Genomic DNA, 23,988 nt, shown 5'->3' with positions numbered 1-23,988 from the left:
ACGCGATCCCGAGCCTCGCCGGCTTCTAGGCCCATGTAGAACCTTCCAGAACCGCTCCTCCACATAAATAGCCTCCCACCCCGACCACCACCATCCCTCGCGATTCGAAACCCCTCCCAACCCTAGCCGCCTCCTGCAAGCTTCTCCTCGCACGCACAGAGCAGAAGAGCTCAGGCGCGCCATGGCGACGGAGACGGAGACCTTCGCCTTCCAGGCCGAGATCAACCAGCTGCTCTCGCTCATCATCAACACCTTCTACTCCAACAAGGAGATCTTCCTCCGCGAGCTCATCTCCAACTCCTCCGATGTAAGCCCCCCCCCCCCCCGGGAATCAATCTCCATTCGTCCCCTAGCATCTCGGAATATGTATCCATCTCTTGGTTTTACTGTTTCAAGTGCTGATTTGTGAGTCTTATGTGATCTGGACTCTGAGAGAGATGTAGACTTTTAGTTAGCCGTAGGAATCTATGCATCTCGCGAGTTCTGAACATGATTCGTAGATCGTGAGGGGCGGTTGATTTTGTTTCTGATGCTTGATTGTGCGATCTAAATTTTTCTCTCTGTGTGATTTCTGCAGGCGTTGGACAAGATCAGGTTCGAGAGCCTCACGGAAAAGAGCAAACTCGATGCTCAGCCGGAGCTGTTCATCCACATTATCCCCGACAAGGCGAGCAACACGCTCTCCATCATCGACAGCGGCATCGGCATGACCAAGTCCGACCTCGTCAACAACCTTGGGACCATCGCCAGGTCCGGGACCAAAGAGTTCATGGAGGCCCTCGCCGCTGGCGCCGACGTGTCCATGATTGGGCAGTTTGGTGTCGGGTTCTACTCCGCCTACCTCGTTGCCGAGAGGGTGGTTGTGACCACCAAGCACAACGACGACGAGCAGTACGTGTGGGAGTCCCAGGCCGGTGGGTCGTTCACCGTTACTCGTGACACGTCCGGGGAGCAGCTTGGCAGGGGTACTAAGATCACGCTCTACCTCAAGGACGATCAGGTATGCACTCTGTACAAGTCTTGTGATCCGGAGTTTTTTGTGCCAACACGATAGTAGCACCTGAGTTCCCTTCTGCAGAAGGTCATATCTGTCGAGTCTAGATTGATTGTGTTACGCTTATTTCATTTATTGTTCGTGGACTTCAGATGTTCAGGCTCATGATAAGATAGCCATATTGTGTAGTGATAGATATCATATTTGGTCAGCATGTTGTCATCCGTCTTACTCTAAGGATATATCAAAATATGTAAATCGAGTCTACTTCCTAAAGTCTCTTTACCTGAATTTTGTATGTTCTTTTGTGGTGACCTAATTAATTTGCTGTTACTTCATTGTGTTAATGTCTATGGTCATGCCGATGAGGCTCTTGCTTCTATTAAATCCATTTGTTTTATTACTGTCAACATGCTGTTTTGCAAATCGTGATCTTAATTGGAAATTAGAACTGTATCCAACTTTCGTTTATTGCTGTGGTAGAGTTATGGTTCTGTTCTTCGTTGTTACATCAATCTATGTATCGTGCAGAATTGGGCATGTAACATGTTATAGTACAGAGATTTTTGAAACTGAGCTAATTGTTACCTGCACTTCTATTTTTAGTACATGCATTTTGTTCCCTCTGTTCATAATGTTGCCCAAATAGTCAAATATGCACGTTGCTCTATGCTAGTTATTTATAGGTTCCACCAAATGGTTTCACTTCAAATTGTATGATTGCATCTCCTGTCAAAATCCTTGATGGAATTAATAATGCTTTGTTTGGTGTACCGAGTTATTTATAGCTCTCATATGAACCCAGTGTTGTTGCTTTTATTCATCCATGAACTGTTCTCTTGCAGTTGGAATACCTCGAGGAGCGTCGCCTCAAAGATTTGGTGAAGAAGCACTCTGAGTTCATCAGTTACCCTATCTCCCTGTGGACTGAGAAGACAACTGAGAAGGAAATTTCTGATGATGAAGATGAGGAAGAGAAGAAGGATACTGAGGAGGGCAAGGTTGAGGATGTTGACGAGGAGAAGGAAGAGAAGGAAAAGAAGAAGAAGAAGATCAAGGAAGTTTCTCATGAGTGGTCCTTGCTCAACAAGCAGAAGCCCATCTGGATGAGGAAGCCAGAAGAGATCACCAAGGAAGAGTATGCTGCCTTCTACAAGAGCTTGACAAATGACTGGGAGGAGCATCTTGCTGTCAAGCACTTCTCTGTGGAGGGTCAGCTCGAGTTCAAGGCTGTCCTCTTTGTTCCCAAGAGGGCCCCCTTTGACCTCTTTGACACCAGGAAGAAGGCTAACAACATCAAGCTGTATGTGCGCCGTGTCTTCATCATGGACAACTGCGAGGAGCTGATCCCTGAGTGGCTGAGCTTCGTGAAGGGCATTGTTGACTCAGAGGACCTTCCCCTCAACATCTCCCGTGAGATGCTTCAGCAGAACAAGATCCTGAAGGTTATCCGCAAGAACCTTGTCAAGAAGTGCATTGAGCTCTTCTTTGAGATTGCTGAGAACAAGGAGGATTACAACAAGTTCTACGAGGCCTTCTCTAAGAACCTGAAGCTTGGCATCCACGAGGACTCCCAGAACAGGAGCAAGCTTGCTGAGCTCCTGAGGTACCACTCCACCAAGAGTGGCGATGAGTTGACCAGCCTCAAGGACTACGTGACCAGGATGAAGGAGGGACAGAACGACATCTACTACATCACTGGTGAGAGCAAGAAGGCCGTGGAGAACTCCCCCTTCCTTGAGAAGCTGAAGAAGAAGGGCTATGAGGTTCTCTACATGGTTGACGCCATTGATGAGTATGCTGTTGGTCAGCTCAAGGATTTTGAGGGCAAGAAGCTTGTCTCTGCCACCAAGGAAGGCCTGAAGCTTGATGAGAGCGAGGATGAAAAGAAGAAACAGGAGGAGCTGAAGGAGAAGTTTGAGGGTCTGTGCAAGGTCATCAAGGAGGTGCTGGGCGACAAGGTCGAGAAGGTGGTCGTCTCTGACCGCGTTGTGGACTCCCCGTGCTGCCTTGTTACCGGCGAGTATGGCTGGACCGCCAACATGGAGAGGATCATGAAGGCGCAGGCCCTGAGGGACTCGAGCATGGCTGGCTACATGTCGAGCAAGAAGACGATGGAAATCAACCCTGAGAACCCCATCATGGACGAGCTCCGCAAGCGTGCCGAGGCCGACAAGAACGACAAGTCCGTCAAGGACCTCGTGATGCTGCTCTTCGAGACCGCCCTCCTCACCTCCGGTTTCAGCCTCGACGACCCCAACACCTTCGGCACCAGGATCCACCGCATGCTCAAGCTTGGCCTGAGCATCGACGAGGACGAGTCAGCTGAGGCGGACGCTGAGATGCCGCCGCTGGAGGACGACGCCGGCGAGAGCAAGATGGAGGAGGTCGACTAAGCTTTTGATGCCTGCCATTTATCCCTAGTTACCTGTCGTAGCTTAATCTGACTGCTGTTCGATGCTTTTGGCATGTTATCCGTTTTGTCTTGTTCAGCTGCCCAGGCAGTGAGTGTGGTTAAGCTGTTCCGTATGGTACTCTGTCGAACAGTTCGTCGTTATTATTCGTAATGCTACTTATATGGTAGATTTTTCCATATTCTGTTTTATCTTAGTGTGCTAAGCAAATCTCTTGGTGCGTCATAGACTAGGGTGTAATCGGATACGGATTTATATAATTTAATCTTTTATTTTATTTTTTAAGTTAGAGTCAAGGGCTCGGATAATTATATTTTATATTTTTTAGTTGGAGATACAGTTTTGGTTAGTTAGATAGATATTTTTTTTTACTTTATTTGTATCCACATATAATATATTAAACAGTAAAAGGTGTAATCAAAGTGATTGTAGAGATAATGATCATTAAAATGTGAAAATAAAAGTATTTAATATTATTATTCAAATACTTTAAGTGAAATTATAATAGTTTTTTTAATATCTAATATTCAGATACTTTGAAGGAATATTAGTTATTTTGTATCATAGTTTTTTCTTCCGAATCTGAAATCTTCTCGAATCTGAAATCAAGCATAGATAGTGTTAATAGCATTTATCATACTACCTCTGTTTCAGAATACTTAGCAATGTTAATTTTATTATTTAAATTTTAACTCGCTCCGCAAAGTGGGAGCCTTTGAGGTTCGCTATCACAGTAGCAACACAACTTCGATTCAAGTCACTAATACAAAAGTAGAACAAACCCTTAGCAGTGAGCATTACCACAAGATATAAGAGTGGTGTATGTAGCTGATTCGGTGTCATACTTGTCGAGAAGCTCCCTAGGTGACATGCCATCGCACACTCAGATGATATATCAGTCTAATTGCACCGTTCAGCTTGCTAATGATTCAAACAGCTGCGGATCTTACGGGGGCGGGAGGGGCTCAAGCCCTCCCCCTAGCCGCTGGAGAAGGGAAAACCAGGGGTTAAGAAGGAGGAAGAAAAAGAGGAAGAATAGAGTTCCCTTTAGGATAGCTCTAGATCAAACAGAAACAGAAACACTGCACAGCAAGCCAAATGAGCAGCAGCAACACTAGCAGGCAGTACATGGAGCTGGAGTTCTTGCTATCAGCAAGCTTTTTAGGCTGATCTTCCCGCCTGCCTGCCTGCCACTCGAATACTTGTGTCCTTATGTTCAAAGAACGAAACAGAGTAGCTTATTATATCCTAATACTGTTTGTGATTACTGCTGCAATCAAGCATTGGTAATTCCATCACCGACATACCGAATTTTAGTACAAGTTTGTTTATATGCTAAGAAGTGAAAATAGAGTCCGTGCTCTGACCACGTGGATCAGTAATACAGAATCAATAATACATGTATTCCTAGAGATATTCCTTGCTGGCATCATGGCATGCCTTGTATTTGGACAAAAGTATGGATTAAAAATATTAGCAAGCTCATCTTCAAGTAACATAAGGAGTTCGCTACGTGCTAGAAAATAGCAAATTTCAATAATGAATAGAACTTTTTTTGTGTACGTGCGGTGGAATTATGCCATATTACATGCTCGGAAAATTTATATATCAACCACAGCAAGTCTAACTTCCTTGTTGAGTTTTTAGGTGGTTCAAAAGCGTATCACTCCGATACAGTTCATGCGAAGGCAAACCTTTAAAAAAGAAGTTAGTGCAAAGGAAAAGGCAGGGAGGAACAAACGACAATTATGCAAAGGAAAAGGCAGTGAAGATGCTTCATTTTTAAATAAAAAAAATCTAGGAGGACTACACTTTCCGAGTATTTCACTGTCCTACAATTTAAAATCATGTGAAGGCAAGAGACAGGCAGAAATACAACTGCGATGATAGGACAGTGAAGAAACCTATGTTTTGGATGTTCTGTTTCTAGGTATCCTCTACGCAGCACATAGAAGCAGTGGATATCCTGTGGGTTCGCTACTTCACTTGGACTTCCAACCCAATCCCAATGTGCTGAACACAGGTAACGACAAAATTTCATAGTTGCATACTACCATCCACATTTTTCTTGTCACGATTCCAATCCAAATAGCTCTTCATATACTCCGCTAGTGCCTCTGTGAAGTTCCAAATCCAAACAGGGTTATCATGATTGACATGCCTAGTTGGCACAAAGATACCGACGCAACAACCACCAAATCTATCTTTGAATTTCACTTAAAAATTCGATAGCCTAGCTAATCCAAACGCTTGCTTCTTTGATTATTGCTTGGCTTTCTTCCCTTTATAGTGTTACTGTGCTTTTCTTTGCCTCCCTAGTTTTGTTCAGACCTGGTCTCCTTATTCGCCCAGGGTGCTGGATCTAGTACAGTCTCGTACTTTCCTCCTTTATATTTAATAAAATACAACAGTAGGAGCTTCCCCACTGTAGTCCTTAAAAAAAAGCTAATCCAAACTAAGTGATCCCTGTCTCATTCGCACATTCATTGCCCTAATCACCATGGTTTATCCTAGTTCGACATGACCAAGGTTTGTCATAACCAAGTATACGATGGCAAATTACTTCAGTTCCAACGCACAAGGTACTAAGCATGCGCACATGACATATCTATAAATACATTTACCAGAGCACTACCATGAACTGGTCAAGCCATACCAATTCATCCAGCATTCACAAGAGAGGGAAAAGATGGGCTCGCAGAGCTGTGGTTCTAGCCATGTCAAAGCAATTCTGGGCAGAATGAAGCCCGGATGCCTGGAAGGGAAGCAGAGGCGCTGTGAGACCGACACAGCCAGGGGCAGAGCAGAAGTAAGACGAGACACACTTGAAGACATCCTTTATTCTCCGCAGAGCATCGAAGCCGAGGCAGTTGGGGCACCTTCTCCTCGGAGGCATTCTCCGAAGGTCTGCCCAGTGAACCTGGATTGCTCTTATGAGAACAGCTCTCCTAATGTCAGGGATAGCTTCTCCACCGATAGAATGTCCCTGAGGCGCCAAAATAGCATAGCCAGGAGGGTTAGCTTCAGATTACCTGACGAATCTGACATATTCATCATTCCCGCACGCAAAGATCCTGATGATTACTCCACCAAAGATGAATCCACGGAGGATGTAAGTGAAGAAAACATTTATCCAAAGAAACCTCATTATGTTATAACCAGGTACTACTAGGTTTGGTCTGCTATGCAACATCAAGATTACCAGACTACATGAAAAGAAGCTCATGAAGAACAAGCCTGTCACTGGATAAATTTTTTCTGAGAAGGTACATATGGTGCTAGAATAATTGATGTATGTGCTTGCATAGATGGTTGCTTTATCAAGCAATATACCATATGCCACTTTAGGCCTATCATATTCCATCCAGGACTGCAGAGTATATTCTTTTATGTATTTCACCCTCAGTTTTCCAGAGTATTGTAATAGACATCATTTCCACCTTGTCCTGTAAACTGGAGAATATCCAAGAAAAGGTTCTGTATTTTACAGAATCTCCTACCAGTGCAAGTATAAAAACACATTCCCATCAAAATATTCAATAAGCTGTACAAAGTCTATTTTCTGAGAGAAAAAAGATAAGAAAATTACAAGTGAGCGCACAACACAGACATATCTATAAGTAGATTTTTTTTTAACAAAATGGCAAGTTCCTAATGTTAACATACACTCAGTAAATTAGGGCAAGATCGAGAAACACCAATTGTATTACTTATATACACTTATCTATATTCAGATTTGAAGCCTTCTGTCAGAGCAACAACTTTTGAATGTAACTTAGGTTGTAGCCTGGAAACAGCCTGTCGAATATCCTACAAAATGATCATTCAGGTCAGACTAATTGATCATTGACAATGATTTGATACGTTATTGGCAACATACCTCAAGGCTATACCGATTTGAGAAATGAGTGAGTACGATCACTTCGTTTCTAAACCACTGGGAATGCTCCATTATCTATTCATGACATAATGGGTGTAGGTTAGTGACTGAACCAGCAAGTATCTCCTCTAATCATCATAATTATCACAGGACCCCTTATCATGCGTAGGAAGTATCAGCATGGTAATTGTTACCTCAGACAGATGCATGTGGCCATGCTCCCTAGCATGCTCAACATCAATGTGATCATCTAGGAAGGTCGCCTGCAAAATTGCCAAATTATAATGCTACTAAATGATAGAAAAACTGGAGGAAGTTCAAATTGCTTTTCTCATGTTTCCGATTTGAAGTATTATCTGATGAACAAACTAACGAAGTTCTTTTCTTATTTACAGTATGTAACAACAAATAATACATTATTGGTTTATATAAGCAATGGCACCACACTACAAAGATCACATTCTAACACATACTCTCTAGTGATATTTGAGGAACACCATTCTCTATTGTATAGCTGTTTGGAAAGTTAGCACTTGGATCCAATTCCTTAAGATTTAGTTCATAATTTAAACTACTTTCTAAAAATTCATTGAGCAACACCCCCCCCCCCTCTTCCAAACAGGCCCTAAAGTGGCCAATATTCTAACATTTCACATTTTCAGTCTTGATTTCTATTTCTTCAAATAATATATACACATCAAGAACAATCACTTTTACAGGTTTTGCAGCAAGAACAACAATGCGACATTTTAAGTGTGCTGTCAGGGGGAAAAACAATGTAGCCACAGAACACTGGAGGTGTAAAGCCCATACCTCAGTTATGAGAACTTTTGCTCTCAGGGCATCTGCATTTCGTGGGTCAAGAATAAAATCAGACTTTGTATCTCCAGTGAAGGCAACTTCTGGGTACAGTATAGTATCTGTAATCTAATATAAAATCGTGCAGTGAATAACACGTAAGAGATATTCCTAATCATGGGTAGGCCACTTTGAGAGTACGCCAATAGCTTACCTCAGTGCCTGATTGCTTCAATTTCATTATTTGACTACCCTTCAAGTGAGCATACTGTTTTTTCAACTTTCTTCGAATGGAGTAGATGACATAACCCTTTACGCCATTCAAAGGTTACAAAGGGTAAACGATGGACAATGCAGTAAGCATTAAATCATATTCAATAATTAAAGATACATGTCTGCTAACTCTAACAGTTCAATTGACTTAAGGAGCAGTACCTGGCTGGGTATAGCATGGTAAGTTTGAAATGGTCTGGCAACAAGGTCATTACGTATTTCATATGTCTCTCCTGAAAAAGGTTGTTGCATCATAAGAAACAAACAAGGAGCAAACACACAGGAAAATGATGAAAAGATATCCATACCCAAATCTAGTGCAACTAATTCAACTTTCAGCTCAATTTGACTCATTCTACGATGGACCTGAAGCAGCTCCTCAACATCATCCCTGATGCAGGGCGGTACAAATACAGTTGGAGGCTTCAAGTTGTAGAGGCCACGAGTTGCTATGTACATTGGAAGACCACCCTGAACAGTTATCACATCAGAATTGATGCATCAAGCATAACTGATAGTTAGTCCAAGTGGATATGGATGCGGATGCACTTAAGATATCATGCATTTTCTCCCTACAAGAACTGCAACATTGTTCTGGGACGGGATATTTCTAACAGACCTGTAAGAGCTGCACTTAGCAACGGCGCTTCTAAGTTTATCTCGGATGCATAAGGAAACCAAGTAAAAGCGAAATTAGAGCCTAGGCAAATCAGAGCAGGGGCCGGGGCGCTCACAATGTGGTCGAGGTGGGCGTGGGTGATGAAGAGGTAGTCCTGGCTCACGGCGAAGTGCGGTCCGCGGCCGATGTCGAACGCGACGTTCAGTGACGGCACGGTGACGCAGGTCTCGTGCCCGCCCACCGAGACGCCCTCGATGGCGTACCCTTCCACCTCCACGCCCTTGCGCTGCACCTGGGCGCGCGCGCGCCGGTACTCCTCCTCGTCCGCCAGCGCCCGGTCCAGCACCGACAGCAGCCCGCCCCCGCCGCCTCCTCTGCCGCCGCCGCCGTCGCCGCTGACGGTGGAGGCTGCCGGCTTTCTCGCGGCGAGCGTCTGGAAGCGGGAGGCGGAGGCGGAGGCGGAGGCGCGGGAGATGAGGCGGAGCGAGGGCAGGGAGAAGAGGGAGGTGGTCGCCATTTCCCTGCTGCGAATTGGGGATATAGAGGTGGTGAGTGGTGACGACGAGGGGTTTTTGGGTTTTGCCGTTTTGGTGAGCTGAGCTCGCTCGGCTCGGGGATAACGAGACGCAATTTTGCACTGCAGCGCCTGCTTTGTCGCAATATAACTTTGCAGGGTCAATAGCTAGTGATTTGTGGAGATGTGGAGGATCTTCATGTAAAATGCCAGACAAACGTTCAAGAATCGACAATACTGTACAAATGAAGAACATTCCAGGACATGGATTTGTGCTTTTGAATTATGATGCAGTCACAGCGAAGAATATAAGGACGACTTGTTACAAATGACTGATACAATCAGACAACAGCATAGGCTGGAAGACTTAAATAAAAGACAACAGACTAGAGAGCAGCGAGACTGAAGTGGCAGTCGCATGCTAATTCAGCAGCACATCGGGTTCTCTTGATTCACGAGCACGGAGTATTTTTCACTAGCACGTCAGCTTTTAGTAGCATTTCTGTAAATACTTTAAGTAGACAAAGCATTACCGAGAGAGCAACATGCTGCTTTATTAACTGATCACATTATGATAACAAGCACCAAAGCAACAATCCTCGAAAATTCAGAAACAAAAGATTATATGGAGTTCTTTGTATTATATACAGACGCCGTAGTTGCCTGTTGTTCATTTGGAAGAATCGTAGATTGTACATTACAACTATCCATACCTCCCTCCATTCAAACCTAGTATAACAGTTCAACCAGCAGACTACTTGCGTGGCTCCTATCTATCGACTAATGGGCATATATATACATTGCACGGTTATTTACAACTAAAAACAATATGATATACAGTGAAATAACACTTTATGTACAGGAATTTACACTAATGGGGACGTACACGTAGCGCCGTGGTAGAGCTTCATGGGAGGAGCCAGTCCGACGGGGGCTCGAGCCCCCTTCCACCCAAGCCCCGTCAAATGCTCCGGGAAGGGGGGCCGGTTCTTAAAAAAAAAGGAATTTACACTACTCGTTTAACGGTGGTTGCCATATTTTCGCCGATACAACCAGCAAACCAACTTTATACGATAAATTTTCGTTGGACTTGGAGAGGGAGCAGAGCATCTGGTTGAAGAAAGGCGACATTGCAGCTAACAATCATTCTTGAGTAAGAAGTGAGGATATATGCATCTCTGACGGAGAACCCCTTGATGATAGGCAATGGGAAGCCTTGCCCGAGATATGAGTTCACGTAGGGTACAAACAAGTTTTTCAGGAAAATTCGCAGCACAGTCTGCGAGTATAAAAAAATTTGCATCATATTAGACATCCTGAAGGCAAGATGTGAAGTTCAACACAAGATATCAAATGAATGCCGAAATTTACATGCAACTCTACAAGTAACTGGCACATGTTCCTTCTGACATAGTGACATCATGTTATTAAAGGACCAAAGACGATAAGACCAAATGACCAGCGGAGTTAAAAAGACAAAAATGCTCCATGCTGCCGAAACTACAACACTTTGGCTTTGCAGTATGAATGCTGATCAAAGTGTCTATCATGCCGTGCTGTTCCTAGAGCATTTCCTTTTGAAAGATTCCGGCCGACAATGACATACCAAAAACCTCTATAAAAAACGTATATTCGATTAAAAGATGATATTTTTCAATTAGCTAGCACCATAGAGGCGTAAATTTTATTGGAAAACCAGATAAATTCCTAAATATAGTATCATAATTCCCCATAGCTTGCCTCTTGCTAGCATTACATTATGATCTCCATGCTGCACGTTTCTTAAGGGGTGCGCTGCATGCAATTGAAGGCCCTGCCCTAGGCGACAAAAATAGGAAAAAGTAAAGACAACACAAACATATAGTTGGGCAAAGATTACCTGAACTAAAATGGTGCGGAGTTTGCCAACTTTGCTCCACTTCAAGGTAAATGAGAAATAATCCAATTCAACTCCTCCACCAAGATTATTGCCTGATACTACTGCAGCTCCAGAAACAGCAACTGACTACAGAAGCAAAAGAATTATGTGGGTAACTACAATAGAACAGGGATGAAACTGGACAATACATACAGCTTCAAAAGGGCACACAAAAAAGTAAAATATTATAAGCTTCACATGTAAATCAATGGATATATGTTGTGCGTATCAAGCAGAACAATTTAGTAGGGGGGGGGGGGGGGCAAGCAAAATGTATACACAATAGTAGTTTTCATTTTAATATTATCATTGAGTTATAAATATGAACTGGACAATGCAATACATGTCAGATGGCAGAATCCAGAAGCTGCAGTATAATGCCACTTCAAACGGGTTACTGCTGTGGCTTGAGCGGCTAGCTATAAAAGCAAACAAAATAGCTAGCTGAAAAATGAAAAAAGGACTCACCACTGATATACATGCAACCGGAACTATCTCACCAAAATCCAAAACATTAATTGTGACATCTAAGTCAACAGTGGCATCAATTCTATCCACTGTAATCCTCACAAAGGGAGGCGAAATTGCAGAAATATTCAGTAGCATGTCATCATCTGGATATTTATGATACAATCGAGGAATCAAAAACCTCCAGCTAGCAGTGTTCAAAAGAATTTGATCAGGAATCTTGTCCACCATACGTTGCAGCAAACCAGCCTGAATGATCGAAAGTATAATATCAATCAGAATAGAAAAATTACAGTTCAAGCAAGAGAAAGGATCAATCAGAATAGAACAACTACAGTTCAAGCAAGAGAAAGGATCTAGGTCGAAGTCCACAACTCCACACTGATACAGCCAAGAAAGTATTCTTCTTTTGGCAAAAAAAGAAAAAATCAAGCATTTAGTTTTACTTGTCTCCATCAACCATGATAACATCTTCTATCTCTGAATTACATTTTATGTACTCTAATATACCTTGAAGTAGAGAGCTGAAACAGAGTTGAAAACATCTTCATCCAATGAAATCCACAGCATCTTTGAAGAGCTACCAAGAGGTGGTGCAAATCCAATATCACCAAGAAGCATGTGTCTCGGAACAACAGTTCCATCAGATGGAATAAATAAGCCATCTATATCGAATTCAACAGAGGAGCTTTTGAAGAGTGGATCGTTAACAAAAGACACATTCATAGCAGCAACACTATCAACATCAATTTTCTTTGGGAGGTTGCCCAGGAATGAGTCAAGCTTCAATGCACCCTCCATTATTTTGTTCGTAATTGCATTTTCCACTGATGATCTTATATGATTGCTGAAACCATCTATAAACCTACAAAAAGTAAGAGGAAGAAACATCTTACTCGTGTTGTCATCTGGGTAAACGAGCATATGCGCACTAAAATTCATCTATAAAGAAAATAGCTTGGTTCACTTCAGACACATATTGAAGTATTCTAGAGGATTCGGAAAGATTTTGTGGCATAAACTGCTATATCCTGTAAGTCTGTAACAACAAGAGTAAATCTGAAATCATTGCATAATATTTGAAATGCAAAGAAGCGTGCATTGTTATCCAATTATGGGCGTGCAGGAAAAAACAATTCAGCGAATCTCCTCAGACGAATTATCAAAGATTTACATATATAATGAAATTGTGAACCACTTACACTTGATAAAACCAAGATGCTCCACCATTTAATGTTATGTCTAAGTCCTTCATGTAACAGCCACATTCCATAACAGACAGATTGAGAGATCCATTATGGTTCTTCATCCCCATGGAAACCCCAACCTCCATTCCTTCAACCTTAGCGAAAAGGATTCATGGATAAACCTTGTTCCTTCGTGCACATACATGTCAAAAGTGTCTAGTACTAAAGAAAAATATAGCAAAGAATATTGTAACTACCAAAAATGCAACCTAACTGCATAAATACAGCTGGGCAAGGTTCTAACTTCTAAGATTAAGGTGCATATGGCGCATCCATAGGTGCTTAGAACAATCTAATTCGTAAAAAAAAATATAAACTCCATTTGTGCTAAATGATGTAGAGCTGATTAAATTTATCCTACAGGTCGTGTGAGAAAGCTAGTTTAGATTAGCTTGAGTTGAAGCGCGAGTACAAATGTCATGCTGCTAATGAAAGATAGCACATATCTCATTTTTCAAAAGGTAACAGGTACTGAAGAATACACATTGCTAACCAGATCGTTTTGCCTTTGCTTATACGGTACCCCATACATGATACACCCTCTGGAGAGTGGAAACTTGAAAGCACCTTCAGAATCACTCAATTTGATAGCATCCAGGACTCTAGTGTATATATACGTCCCAATTTAAACATGTTGATAAGTGTGAATTAGTCGTCATATAATTAATTGAACATCTGGGAATGAGATTTCAAACATTTCAATGAAGCACCATCCGCCAACATCACAAAATGCAATTAGAACAGCTACCAATCAGCAAGCCACGCATCAGAAAGATAATTAATCCAACATCAAGCCCATCGCATGAATCTCGCCAGTTATACCTGAATCGAAGCATTCCCACAGTCAGAGATGGTAACGACCCAGGCGCTATACGAGTAGCTCCACTTCATGGTGAGGTTCGCGCTGTGCAGCGAGGCGGCCACGACGACCCCCGTGTCCCCGACGGCGACGGTGGAGTTGGCGACGGCGAGGTCGTGGAGCACGATCCCGGAGGCGGCCATGCGGACGGTCCCGACGAGCGGGATGCTCACGGATTTCTCGATGTCCGGCACGCTCAGAGGCGTGAGCGTCTCGGCGGCGCGGGACACGAGAAGGTCCTTGGCGAAGTCCAGGCCCGACTGGGAGATGACGGCGGAGATGTGCGGAGACGCGGCCTCCACGGCTGCGGAGGGGGCGGCGGTGAAGAGCAGGAGAGCGACGGCGACAAGGAGGAGTTGGAGGAGAGGGGCGCCCATGGCGGCGAGGAGGCGAGGCTTGGGTTCAAGGAGGTGGTGATGGTGATGGTGATGGGAGCGGGAGTGGCGTGAGGGAGAAGAAGACATGCGCGGTGGCGGTGCGGAGGAGGCGACCTCCGCGCGGGTTTTATCCGGCAATGGGTCGAATGATTGGGGTGCACTGGGTCTCGCCGTTGCCGACGTGGCGGAGACGTGGCTACTAGCTAGGCCGCAGCGCCAGCTCGCAGAATTGCTACCCACCTCCTCACCGACTTGTGGGGCCCACTGGTGATTGTCACCTACGAAAGCGTCAGGTCCCGGGTCCAAGCGCCCTTCTCGCCCCGAAGCTTTCCCCTCCCCAAAGATACCTGCCTCCCCTTCCCGGAGCCGCCGCCGCCGCCGCCCTCGCCCCCTTCTAGAACCTTCCGGAGGCGATCCGGAAAGCGGAAGGGCATGGCGACGCAGACAGGGGTCGCCGCCTCCAAGGTCCTCATTCTCGTCGGCGCAGGTCCTCTCTCAACGTCATCATCGTTCGATCTCTCGCCTCTTCAAATCTCTCACCGATTGGATGCGATTTCTTCCGATCGGCTTCTGTTTCAATCCCTGACGTGGTGAGTTGGTGTCTCTGCAGGGATGACGGGCTCGATCCTGCTGCGGAATGGACGCTTGTCTGATGTGTTGGGGGAGCTCCAGGTCGGTAATTTTTTTCCTCCCCATTTTATGTTCCGTTTGATTACGCGTGTTGTCAAGCGGTTCGTCCATAAGCGGCTGCCTTGTTAATTGTATTCGCACGTTGAGATTTGGAAGATTAAAGCCGTTATTTAGTTGGCAGTAGGGTAATGTAACTATGAGCATTAATTTTGCCTGTATGGATTAGCACTGTATTGTAAATCAGCATCAACGACTTCTGCTAGTCGATGCACACCATTTGCATTCGAAAATAATGCATAATTTATGCCTCAGTAGGTATAGTACCATACACATGGTACAGATTTTGCTGATATATATTGTTCAGCTTTCGCCTGTAATCACACATGTTAAGCTTGGAAATTTAGAAATGTTTATTTAAATAATGCTGTGTTTTCTTGTTTCTAGGAGCTTATGAAGGGTGTCAATCAAGGACAGGCTTCTGGCCCCTACGACATTGCCCTTATTCAAGCTCAGGTATGCAGTTGTTTCTATCTATTGCATGTTAGCGTGATTGTGTGTATGGAAGTCACTCTTCGTGCCTTCAATTTCGATAAAATTTATTTTAATTTTGCATGCTGGTGTTTGAGAGTAGATCCGGAATTTAGCGCAAGAAGTCAGAGACTTGACTTTATCAAGGCCCATTACAATATTGAGTGGCAACTCGAACTCAGGAGGTAAGTGCCTGTTTGACTATTTCTTCATTCCTTTCTCAATTTTCACTCTTAGGTAGCTAAGAAAAGAACCATTGTTCATGTAAAGCTTTAGTTTCACTTCAGATATTTACCCAATGAATGTTCACAGAAGTTTAAGGAAATAGTTACTTAAGCCCCTATGTGCTCTTCTAAAACAGAGACCACATCTGAAAGGAGGTCATCCGGGTAGTAATTCTGCTAAAAACTCATGAAAGCATGTTCAGGGCTAAAGTTGACAATGAGTGATTCATGAAGCCGAAGTACTTCCAAGCTGACAGTTTGAGACATGTAGATTATTAGCTTATAGCATTTTACTATATTGGTGGGGGGATGCTGCTGGTATATTCAACTGAATGAACTGTGCGTCCTTGAAGGCTACAACATTTACAAACCTATGAGGCTATGAAAACAGCACTAACTTCCGTTCATTCTAAGGCACCTTTTGCAAGCTCTTTTATTATTGCTTAACTGTGTAACACATTCCCTTTGCAGGCAGTTTATCATTCTACATACTGCCCGCAGCTGCAGTTGGAGCAATGGGTTATTGCTATATGTGGTGGAAGGTAAGATGCAAAATATTTGCCCTTGACTAGTGGATTATTATTTTCCTTCATTCCCTCACTCTTTTCTTTGCAAGTTGTCTGTGTTCTTTTTTTTATTTCATGATAACCTTTTATTGAATCTGTAACTGAATAAAAGAAAATAAAAAATTGTTCCCTTTGTATTGTTGATGTTAGCCATTCTGCTTTGTTTTTTGCAGTAAGTACTAAAAGTTATGTTTTTGTGTGTTTTAATATAGAAATTTATGCATCATTTCACTGATGCTACAACATTCAGTTCCACTAGGGTTCTACGTGGATGCAACTGTAAATGTGAATAATTGGTATTCATCCATGTGGACACCACAGATGAATTATCTATCTTAATTTTATAATGGCACCTTCCTGGTAGGTGATGGAATATCCGATCAAGTTTCATGGTTTCGAGTTTACTGGCACTTAATTTCCGATGGATTCACTAGGATTTAGAGGCAAGACGATCAGACGTTTCAAATCCTAATGATGGCCCGAAGTTGAGAATTTTCCATTTAACAAAAAATTACTGAATGTAAACCAAACAATAGGAGAAAAATTGCAGTCATACTAATCTTTTCTAATATGGATAACTTGATGTTTAGAATACATAAATTGCAAAAAATTATGCCTGTAAAATTTCACTTATTCCTCTTTGGCTTTCTTACATGTTAATAATGCCATGCAGGGATTGTCTCTCTCAGATGTCATGTTTGTCACAAAACGCAACATGGCTAATGCTGTTCAGAGCATGTCAAAGCAGTTGGAGCAAGTTTCATCAGCACTAGCTGTATGCTTTACTCCCACTTCATTTAATGTTTACTGCATCACCTGTCATCTCTACTGACCTTTGAGTGCAATTAATTTCAGGCAACAAAAAGACATCTAACTCAACGGCTTGAGAATTTGGATGGCAAAATGGATGAACAAGTAGAGGTCTCCAAAACCATTAGGAATGAGGTTCGTTCATTTAAGATGATGTTAATCCTGACTCCTGAGCAGTAATATTATGATATTTACATGATGCACATGGGCCTCTGAAGGGCTGTTCTTTGCTGAGCCTGAGCAACAATGCTCATTTCTATTCCAATACTATGCCTGCATCTGATTAATACCTTTTGATATCCATGTATGTGTAAAATGAATTTGCATAAGTGGTTCTGCACTTACACTGCTTCAATTTCTGTAATTCATCTCGAAATGTATACAGGGATTTTATTTGATGGTACTTGTAATCCATGGGCCATGGCCATATGTTGATAGCTGCCCTAAAATAAAAAACCTGGGCCCTTAACCAGCCTGCAAATAAGTGAAGTAACACTTGAGACCCAGATAGTAGCGTGGTCTCCGAGCCCCAGCTGCAGTGAGTGGTTCACACCCGGTCCCATCAGCAGTGACTCGATGGCATAATGGTCACATAAAAGTCCCTATAACAGTCAACCCAGCATGACCATACTGCTGCAAACTGCGGTGGCGTTTCTGAACATCAAATTGGAGAAGGAGTGGCAAAACGAAACATGATAAAAGACAATGGCGGAAGCAAGATTTAGTCTCTGCTAATGGCAAAAACGAAATTGTCCCTACTTGTAATTTGTCAATATATGAAATACAATTTAGTAATTGTCGTTTCAAGGTATTCATATAGTTTTGTTCTATATGTGAAGGTCCATGAAGTTAAAGATGACCTGTCTCAAATTGGATTTGACATTGAAGCAATTCAACAAATGGTTGCTGGATTGGTGAGTTTGAGCATTCTCTTAAACTTGGTCATGAACTGTTGTCAAAGTTATTCGATTATCCTGACCTTGGTTTTTTTTGTTATCAGGAAGGAAAGATCGAGTTACTTGAGAACAAACAGGTAGCTGAATATAGTTAGTGAGCCATGTCATCATGTTTTTCCTTACCCTAACATCTTGTGTTTCCCGAACAGGATGTGGCTAATGCTGGTATATGGTACCTCTGCCAAGTCGCAGGAGGTATAAAAGATGGAATAAGCTCCAAGTTTTTTCAGGTGGCCAGATAATTAATACCGGTTGTCTAGTCTGTACACGATCAATCGTTCTTATTTATTCATTCATGTGAAGTTAACGTGTAAGGATACATTTCTCTTTGTTCTGCTGTTGTTTTTCTTTTGATGATCCATCACTATTCTTCATTCCACAGGAATCCAGTGAAAAGCTCAAGCTTTCACATCCAGCTCAACTTGAAAACAAGACAGTGAAGGTATATGCCCCTTTCTTTTCGGTTGTTTGCCCTCCTTCCAGGTGATTCGAGATTCTTGATGCCAAATCTCCTATTTGATGGCTTGTATATTCTAGGGACTTGAATTATTTCTGGAGAGCACCAAGGAACATAAGGAAATAGACTCCAAACCAAATACACTCACAAGCGACACTGAAAAGCCCATGAAACCTGCTGCTGTAAAGAGTGCCGCGGTGCACAGGTCCAGCAGATTCTCCTTTCGGAAGGAAGGCCTCGCTTTGTGATCAAAGTCTCTCTGCTTGCGATGTACATTGCCTTCCTGGTAGCTTTGTCTGATACTCAGAAAACACAGAAGAATAACCTGCATCTGGAGTGGCTGAATTTTTCCGGAATACACATGCACGAGGCATTGGTCTAATTTGAAAATAACTCCGGTTCCACCCATTTAGCATTTGTTTTTCTTGGATTTTGATTCATTTTGTGGTTTGATTTGATGCTTTCTATGATGTATACAAGTGATTCGAAAGAATAAATAAAACACTTTTTTTCTTGTCAAATTGGTGGAGAAACTACGGGGTACACATTAGGGAACATGGATTGGTGTTTCGGGGTCTGTAAACTGTAATTTGCCTCTTTGTAATGTTTTACCTATTACTCCATTTCTTTTTGTTGGGAGTATTATTATTAGGATTTTAAAAAGTCTTTCAAAGTGTACATTGATCATTAAATTCTCTTACAATATATTATCAAGTTCTACGAAACAATTATCTTACTAAATGATATGTGAAATATGATACATATTTTATACACTGAACATGTATATAATTTGACTAATTGTTGGTTAAAATTTACGAAGTTTGATTTTATTGAATTCTAATAAGTCCTATATTTTGAAATGGAGGGAGTCACATTGCTGAAGCTTAACCCTCTATACATTTTGTACGTTAGGCTGTTTATACGTGTGATAGAGCGCTGCGAAACGAGCCTCCTGTATTTGTAGCTATGACAGCGCAATAACTTGAGACTACAGGCTTGGTCATACATTGTCAAGTTGTCAGCCGTATTATCACCGTCGTGCCCATCGCGTGTTTGTACCTGTTGAGAGTTGACGCGGAACTATCATGGCCAGACCCGGAAGAACGAGCAGTCCTCAAGTACGTATGTTCACCAGAAACGAACCGAAGGCACTGCACAACGGTCCAACATGCTATACATGAGACAATACAAAGATTGTTGGTTCCACCTCTAGAAAACAAAGATTGCTAGTTACATATGTCCAGTTTGTGATGTACACCCTGCACAGCGTGGTGTATCGGTGTCGAAGTGCCATGCTGGGTCCGCAGCATTTCTGGTCTGTGTTATTCGTTCAGCTCCCAGGTGTAGTTGGGCCATTTTCTTTTCTTTTCTTTTCTTTTTTTGTCTCTGTCCTCTGTGCCTTACAGCCGTCTTGGATTTCTCACTGAACATATGTTCTCTCTCGAGGAATTCTTACTGAACATATTAGTAGCTAGCAGGCGATTACAAGCAACACCACAGCGATGACAAAAAATGCAAATAAATACGAAAGTTTGTAAAGGTTCGGTGCAGGTAATTCATATGAGCGTCATAAAATAGAATATTATCGACTGCGACCCAGATTACGCTAAGAATATTGGGATAGATGCAAATAGAAAATCAGCTACAATGCCAAAGAGGGCGTAGGAGCAAGCCTGTATCGTGTTTTTCTAATCGAACCAGCAGGAGATATGCATATTATATTAAAGGAAGAAGTCTGTTTTACTCTTCGAACTATGTCGTTGGTCTAAATAACTCATAAACTATTAAATCGTTCATTTTACTTTTCCAAACTATCAATACCGGATCAATTTACCCTATGCAGTGGTTTTGCACCTGGTTTTGCACACGTGGCTGCCACATCACCAGTTTTTTTGCTACGTGGCTGCCACGTCATACATACATACATACATACATACATATATATATATACATACATACATACATATATATATATATATATATATCTTTTGTTTCTTCTTCCCACCCAAAGCAGAGAGAGAGGGCGGCCACGCTCAAGCGCGTGTGAGCTTCGCCGACGAACATGCACCGAAGCGAGGTCGCCACCGACAGCCCGAAGCTCCACTCCGCCGCGCCACAGTCTTTCCCGGCCGACCAAAAGCACAGTGAGCCACCACCAAAATTGGAGTCATCTTCCTATTCTCCCCTCCCTTGTGCCCCTCCTGGCGCATGCGCTCGTCGCGCCATTACCAAGACCGGTCGTGAGCCTCTTTCGCTGCCGTAATCGTCCGCCGGGGCCACCGCCGCATGTGCACACCATTGATCCACATGTTGGAGCTGCCCCAGCCTCGCCACTCGAGCCGACCACCTCCGCCTCACCTCCCCGAACCTCTGCAAGCCACCTCCGCTCACCATCCGCCACCGACGAGTTCGTGTGGCAAATCTCACTCCTCGCCACGCTACCCCTCTGCTGCTAGCCCCCTCCACGCCTCAGCGTCTTTGGGAAACCCCACCAGGGAGTTCCCTAACATGGGGAATAGCTCGTGCTCCCGCCTCCTTCCCTCATCGAAGCCGTCGTCGTCGTTGGTCGCCGTCGCCGCCTCTAACTATGCCGCGCTACATCACATCTCACGTGTGCGTGTGCGCACACCCCTGTCGCTAGTGCGACTAGGAGTGAGCTCCGCCGTGTGAACTCGTTACGCCGGCAGATCGATGTGCAGATCGACGGTGAGGGGCGTCACAGATTCAGCAGCGGCACTTCGGATTTAGCGACGATGCGTCGGGATTTAGCAGGCAGTGGCTTTGGCGCGCTGCTCTCTGAGTCGGCCGTGAGGGAAAGATGGGAGGGAAGGAGTAAGCAGAGGGAGTGAGAGGCGTTGGCGGCGTGCACAGAAGCGGCGGTGGCGAGGAGAGTAGTGCGTGATGGCGGCGGCGACAGGCCGAGAGAGAGAGAGAGAGAGAGAGAGAGAGAGAGAGAGAGAGAGAGAGAGAGAGAGAGAGAGAGGATGGCATGCATGGCGGGGGAATAAAATGGACTTTTTCATTGGTGATGCGGCAGCCACGTGTGCAAAACCGAGTACAAAACTACTGTACGGGGTAAAGTGATCCGATATCGATAGTCCGAGAGAGTAAAATGGATGGTTTAATAATTTAGGGGTTATCCGGACCAAAGGCATAGTTCGGGGGAGTAATACTGTAGAAGAAAGTCTGACAAACTGAATTGCTTAGTTAATTGAGGAAAAATCGAGTGAAAACCACTAGACACAATGGGCAAACTACCTAGATAAACTATCCCTAGAGCACTGCAGAGATGACATCAACTCTTAAACCATGTGCCTAGCTAGACTAGGCCTGAGATGGTCGACAACACCCTGAAGCAGAAGAAAGTCGAACCCGCGGAGATAGTCTCGCCTAGACGACGCCTCTAAGGAGGGAACGACACCAAAAACACCACCATCGACCAATCCGAAACATTGGACCTGCGTTTTCACCCGGAGACCTTCCCAAGATCTGTAGGAAATACCACATCACCGCCTCCAAGAAGGGAAACGAAGCCCGAGGATGTTCCAGCGCTGGCATCGGAAGGACACCGAACTAGGCTTTCACCCGGTGTTCACGATCCCACTTAGCCGCCGAACAAAGCAAATACCAAACCCCAACCAAAGGCACACTAACATATCAGACCTAGAGATGGCCTAGACATTGCAGCGGATCACTGCCGCAAGAAGTTTGAGATAGAAGAATAGAAGCAGCGACATGATGAACCACAAGCTGCCCATGATTGAGACTAACCACGGCGAGCACGTAATGCTAGAAACTCTAGATGAGAAGTGGCAGCCCCTCAGTTTGGCAGCAAGGCGGATGAAACATCGGAGCAGTGAGTCATTGTCCTCGAATCAACACACGAGCGACCATTGCGCCGACGCAGGTGAAGATGGAGTGCGTCGGCGCTAATAGGTCTCGGGGAGAAGGATCATGGCGTGACGGCCGCCCAGCACGCCAACGCGCGGGCTCGAGAACACCACGCCACCACATAACACCACCAGACTGCCGCACCATGGTCATCCACTACACGAAGCCGCAGCGACACCAAGGACACGGAGCTAGGCCTGCCACATCAGGACGTAGCAGCACACCATCGGGCCGCCCAGCGCCGATCTAGCCGTCAGGCCACTGCGCTACGCTGCCGGATGTGCGGGACCAGCCACTGGGACACCGCGCCACTAGCGTCGGGCCAGACTGATTTAAAGAGTACATATATGTTAGGAAACGGGTAGGCTACACTAGCATAAAACAATTTTCTCTATCACGTTCAACCAAGGAACTATGCGAGTAAGGGATCATAGATCATTACCACTAGACACGCAGCGCAGCGAAAGAAGAGTTGGAGTAGACCGATCCAACTTTGTATGTGTCCTCGACCAGCCCCGACCACATGCACTGCGTCTTCGACCAACTCAACCACGTGCATCGCATCCTCGACCAGCTCTGAGCAGTACCGTGTGTTCCTCGACCACATTTGAGACCAACGTGGATGTAGTCGATCACCTCCGCGACCACGTAGAGGAAGTAGTCGAACTCGTCCTAGTGTCATTGTCGTCGATTAGCACCGCAACAATCGCATCAGTGCCTCCATGGTATCCACACGTACAGAGATGGAACGTCGTACGCCAGTATGCTAGCACCGTGTGCCTGACTAGGGTTTCGCAGGGAGCTTGGAAAGAGATGACGGCGAGAGTTTTAGTGGCCAAATTAACTCATGTGTCCATAGCTCCTGCCTCCTCTTATATAGAGCATGCTAATAAGTTTTTAATCACATTAAAATTTATCATGACTCTAAACCCTAATAGACATTTAATCATATTAAATCTCATCCACAAATTCAATCTGTATACACGATCGCCTTTAAAACATATCACAAACAATATGTATAATGCCTTCCAAAATTACTTTTCCTTGCTATCCTGCGTGACCAACTAGCCAAGGCGTCTTTGTAGAGTGGATAGAGGTTGGAGAGCATCACGCACTTGTGGATTATGGAGGCCCATGAAGTGTGGAGTTTTAACGGCACGGTGCAAAAAAAAAAAACAATAAGATCCGAAAACACCAACGTCTACAACTCTACATCTCCCATACATACTTCATGTAAAGCTCAGATCTAAGAATGTTTAGAGATAGGTATTTCTATTCTAGAAATTTATAGAGCTATAGCTAAGAGTAAACTGGAAATATTTAAGTGAGTCATCTTATTTATATTCTAGACTGAAAATAGATACTTAAAGTACTTTATATTAGCTTATAAACATTAGATCTGGGATGAAACTATAGTTGGAGCTCTGCCAAACAAGGAGAGCTCTAGCTTACAGCTCCACGTCAGATTTTGAGGTTGTAAGTTATAATAAAGTGGTTTAAGTAGATATTTTTAATCTAAAATAAAAATAAGATGACTCACCGAACTATCCTTAGTGTACCCACAG

General features: G+C 43.8%; 3 protein-coding genes, 1 long non-coding RNA gene and 1 pseudogene across 6 annotated transcripts; 3 read left to right on the top strand and 2 right to left on the bottom strand.

Annotated features, from left to right (window-relative positions):
- The first annotated feature begins 80 nt into the window (after positions 1 to 80).
- On the top strand, positions 81 to 3,587 carry LOC133901908 (heat shock protein 81-3). Its single transcript, XM_062343442.1, has 3 exons — positions 81 to 307; positions 578 to 1,000; positions 1,840 to 3,587. The coding sequence occupies exons 1-3, from the start codon at positions 182 to 184 to the stop codon at positions 3,388 to 3,390; spliced, it is 2,100 nt and encodes a 699-aa protein (XP_062199426.1). The 5' UTR covers positions 81 to 181; the 3' UTR covers positions 3,391 to 3,587.
- Positions 3,588 to 4,001: 414 nt separating this feature from the next.
- LOC133901818 (uncharacterized) lies at positions 4,002 to 7,041 on the top strand. The gene is made up of 2 exons (XR_009906779.1): positions 4,002 to 5,431; positions 6,036 to 7,041. It is a non-coding gene; the product is annotated as an uncharacterized LOC133901818 (long non-coding RNA).
- Positions 6,041 to 9,584, bottom strand: LOC133901815 (tRNase Z TRZ2, chloroplastic-like). Of its 3 annotated transcripts, none has more exons than XM_062343324.1 (9): positions 9,094 to 9,584; positions 8,668 to 8,830; positions 8,522 to 8,592; positions 8,301 to 8,396; positions 8,102 to 8,215; positions 7,483 to 7,551; positions 7,289 to 7,363; positions 7,119 to 7,218; positions 6,041 to 6,482 (listed from the first exon to the last, which is right to left on the bottom strand). In XM_062343324.1, the coding sequence occupies exons 1-8, from the start codon at positions 9,493 to 9,495 to the stop codon at positions 7,129 to 7,131; spliced, it is 1,080 nt and encodes a 359-aa protein (XP_062199308.1). In that variant the 5' UTR covers positions 9,496 to 9,584; the 3' UTR covers positions 6,041 to 6,482; positions 7,119 to 7,128. The 3 variants fall into 3 exon arrangements, with proteins under 3 accessions (XP_062199308.1, XP_062199307.1, XP_062199306.1); XM_062343323.1 differs by having other exon boundaries at positions 6,041 to 6,394; XM_062343322.1 differs by lacking the exon at positions 6,041 to 6,482 and having other exon boundaries at positions 6,870 to 7,218; positions 9,094 to 9,583.
- A 437-nt stretch (positions 9,585 to 10,021) lies between these two features.
- LOC133901814 (putative BPI/LBP family protein At1g04970) lies at positions 10,022 to 14,545 on the bottom strand (annotated as a pseudogene).
- Positions 14,546 to 14,640: 95 nt separating this feature from the next.
- Positions 14,641 to 19,174, top strand: LOC133901817 (uncharacterized). The gene is made up of 12 exons (XM_062343326.1): positions 14,641 to 14,848; positions 14,972 to 15,033; positions 15,436 to 15,504; positions 15,623 to 15,704; positions 16,215 to 16,285; positions 16,983 to 17,084; positions 17,165 to 17,254; positions 17,959 to 18,033; positions 18,120 to 18,152; positions 18,225 to 18,305; positions 18,458 to 18,517; positions 18,613 to 19,174. Exons 1-12 carry the CDS (start codon positions 14,794 to 14,796, stop codon positions 18,778 to 18,780), a joined length of 948 nt encoding a protein of 315 aa, XP_062199310.1. The 5' UTR covers positions 14,641 to 14,793; the 3' UTR covers positions 18,781 to 19,174.
- Positions 19,175 to 23,988: the final 4,814 nt, after the last annotated feature.

This window comes from Phragmites australis, chromosome 20 (assembly GCF_958298935.1).
Source record: "Phragmites australis chromosome 20, lpPhrAust1.1, whole genome shotgun sequence".
Lineage (NCBI taxonomy): Eukaryota > Viridiplantae > Streptophyta > Magnoliopsida > Poales > Poaceae > Phragmites > Phragmites australis.
This window is presented reverse-complemented; position numbering and strand designations above follow the sequence as displayed.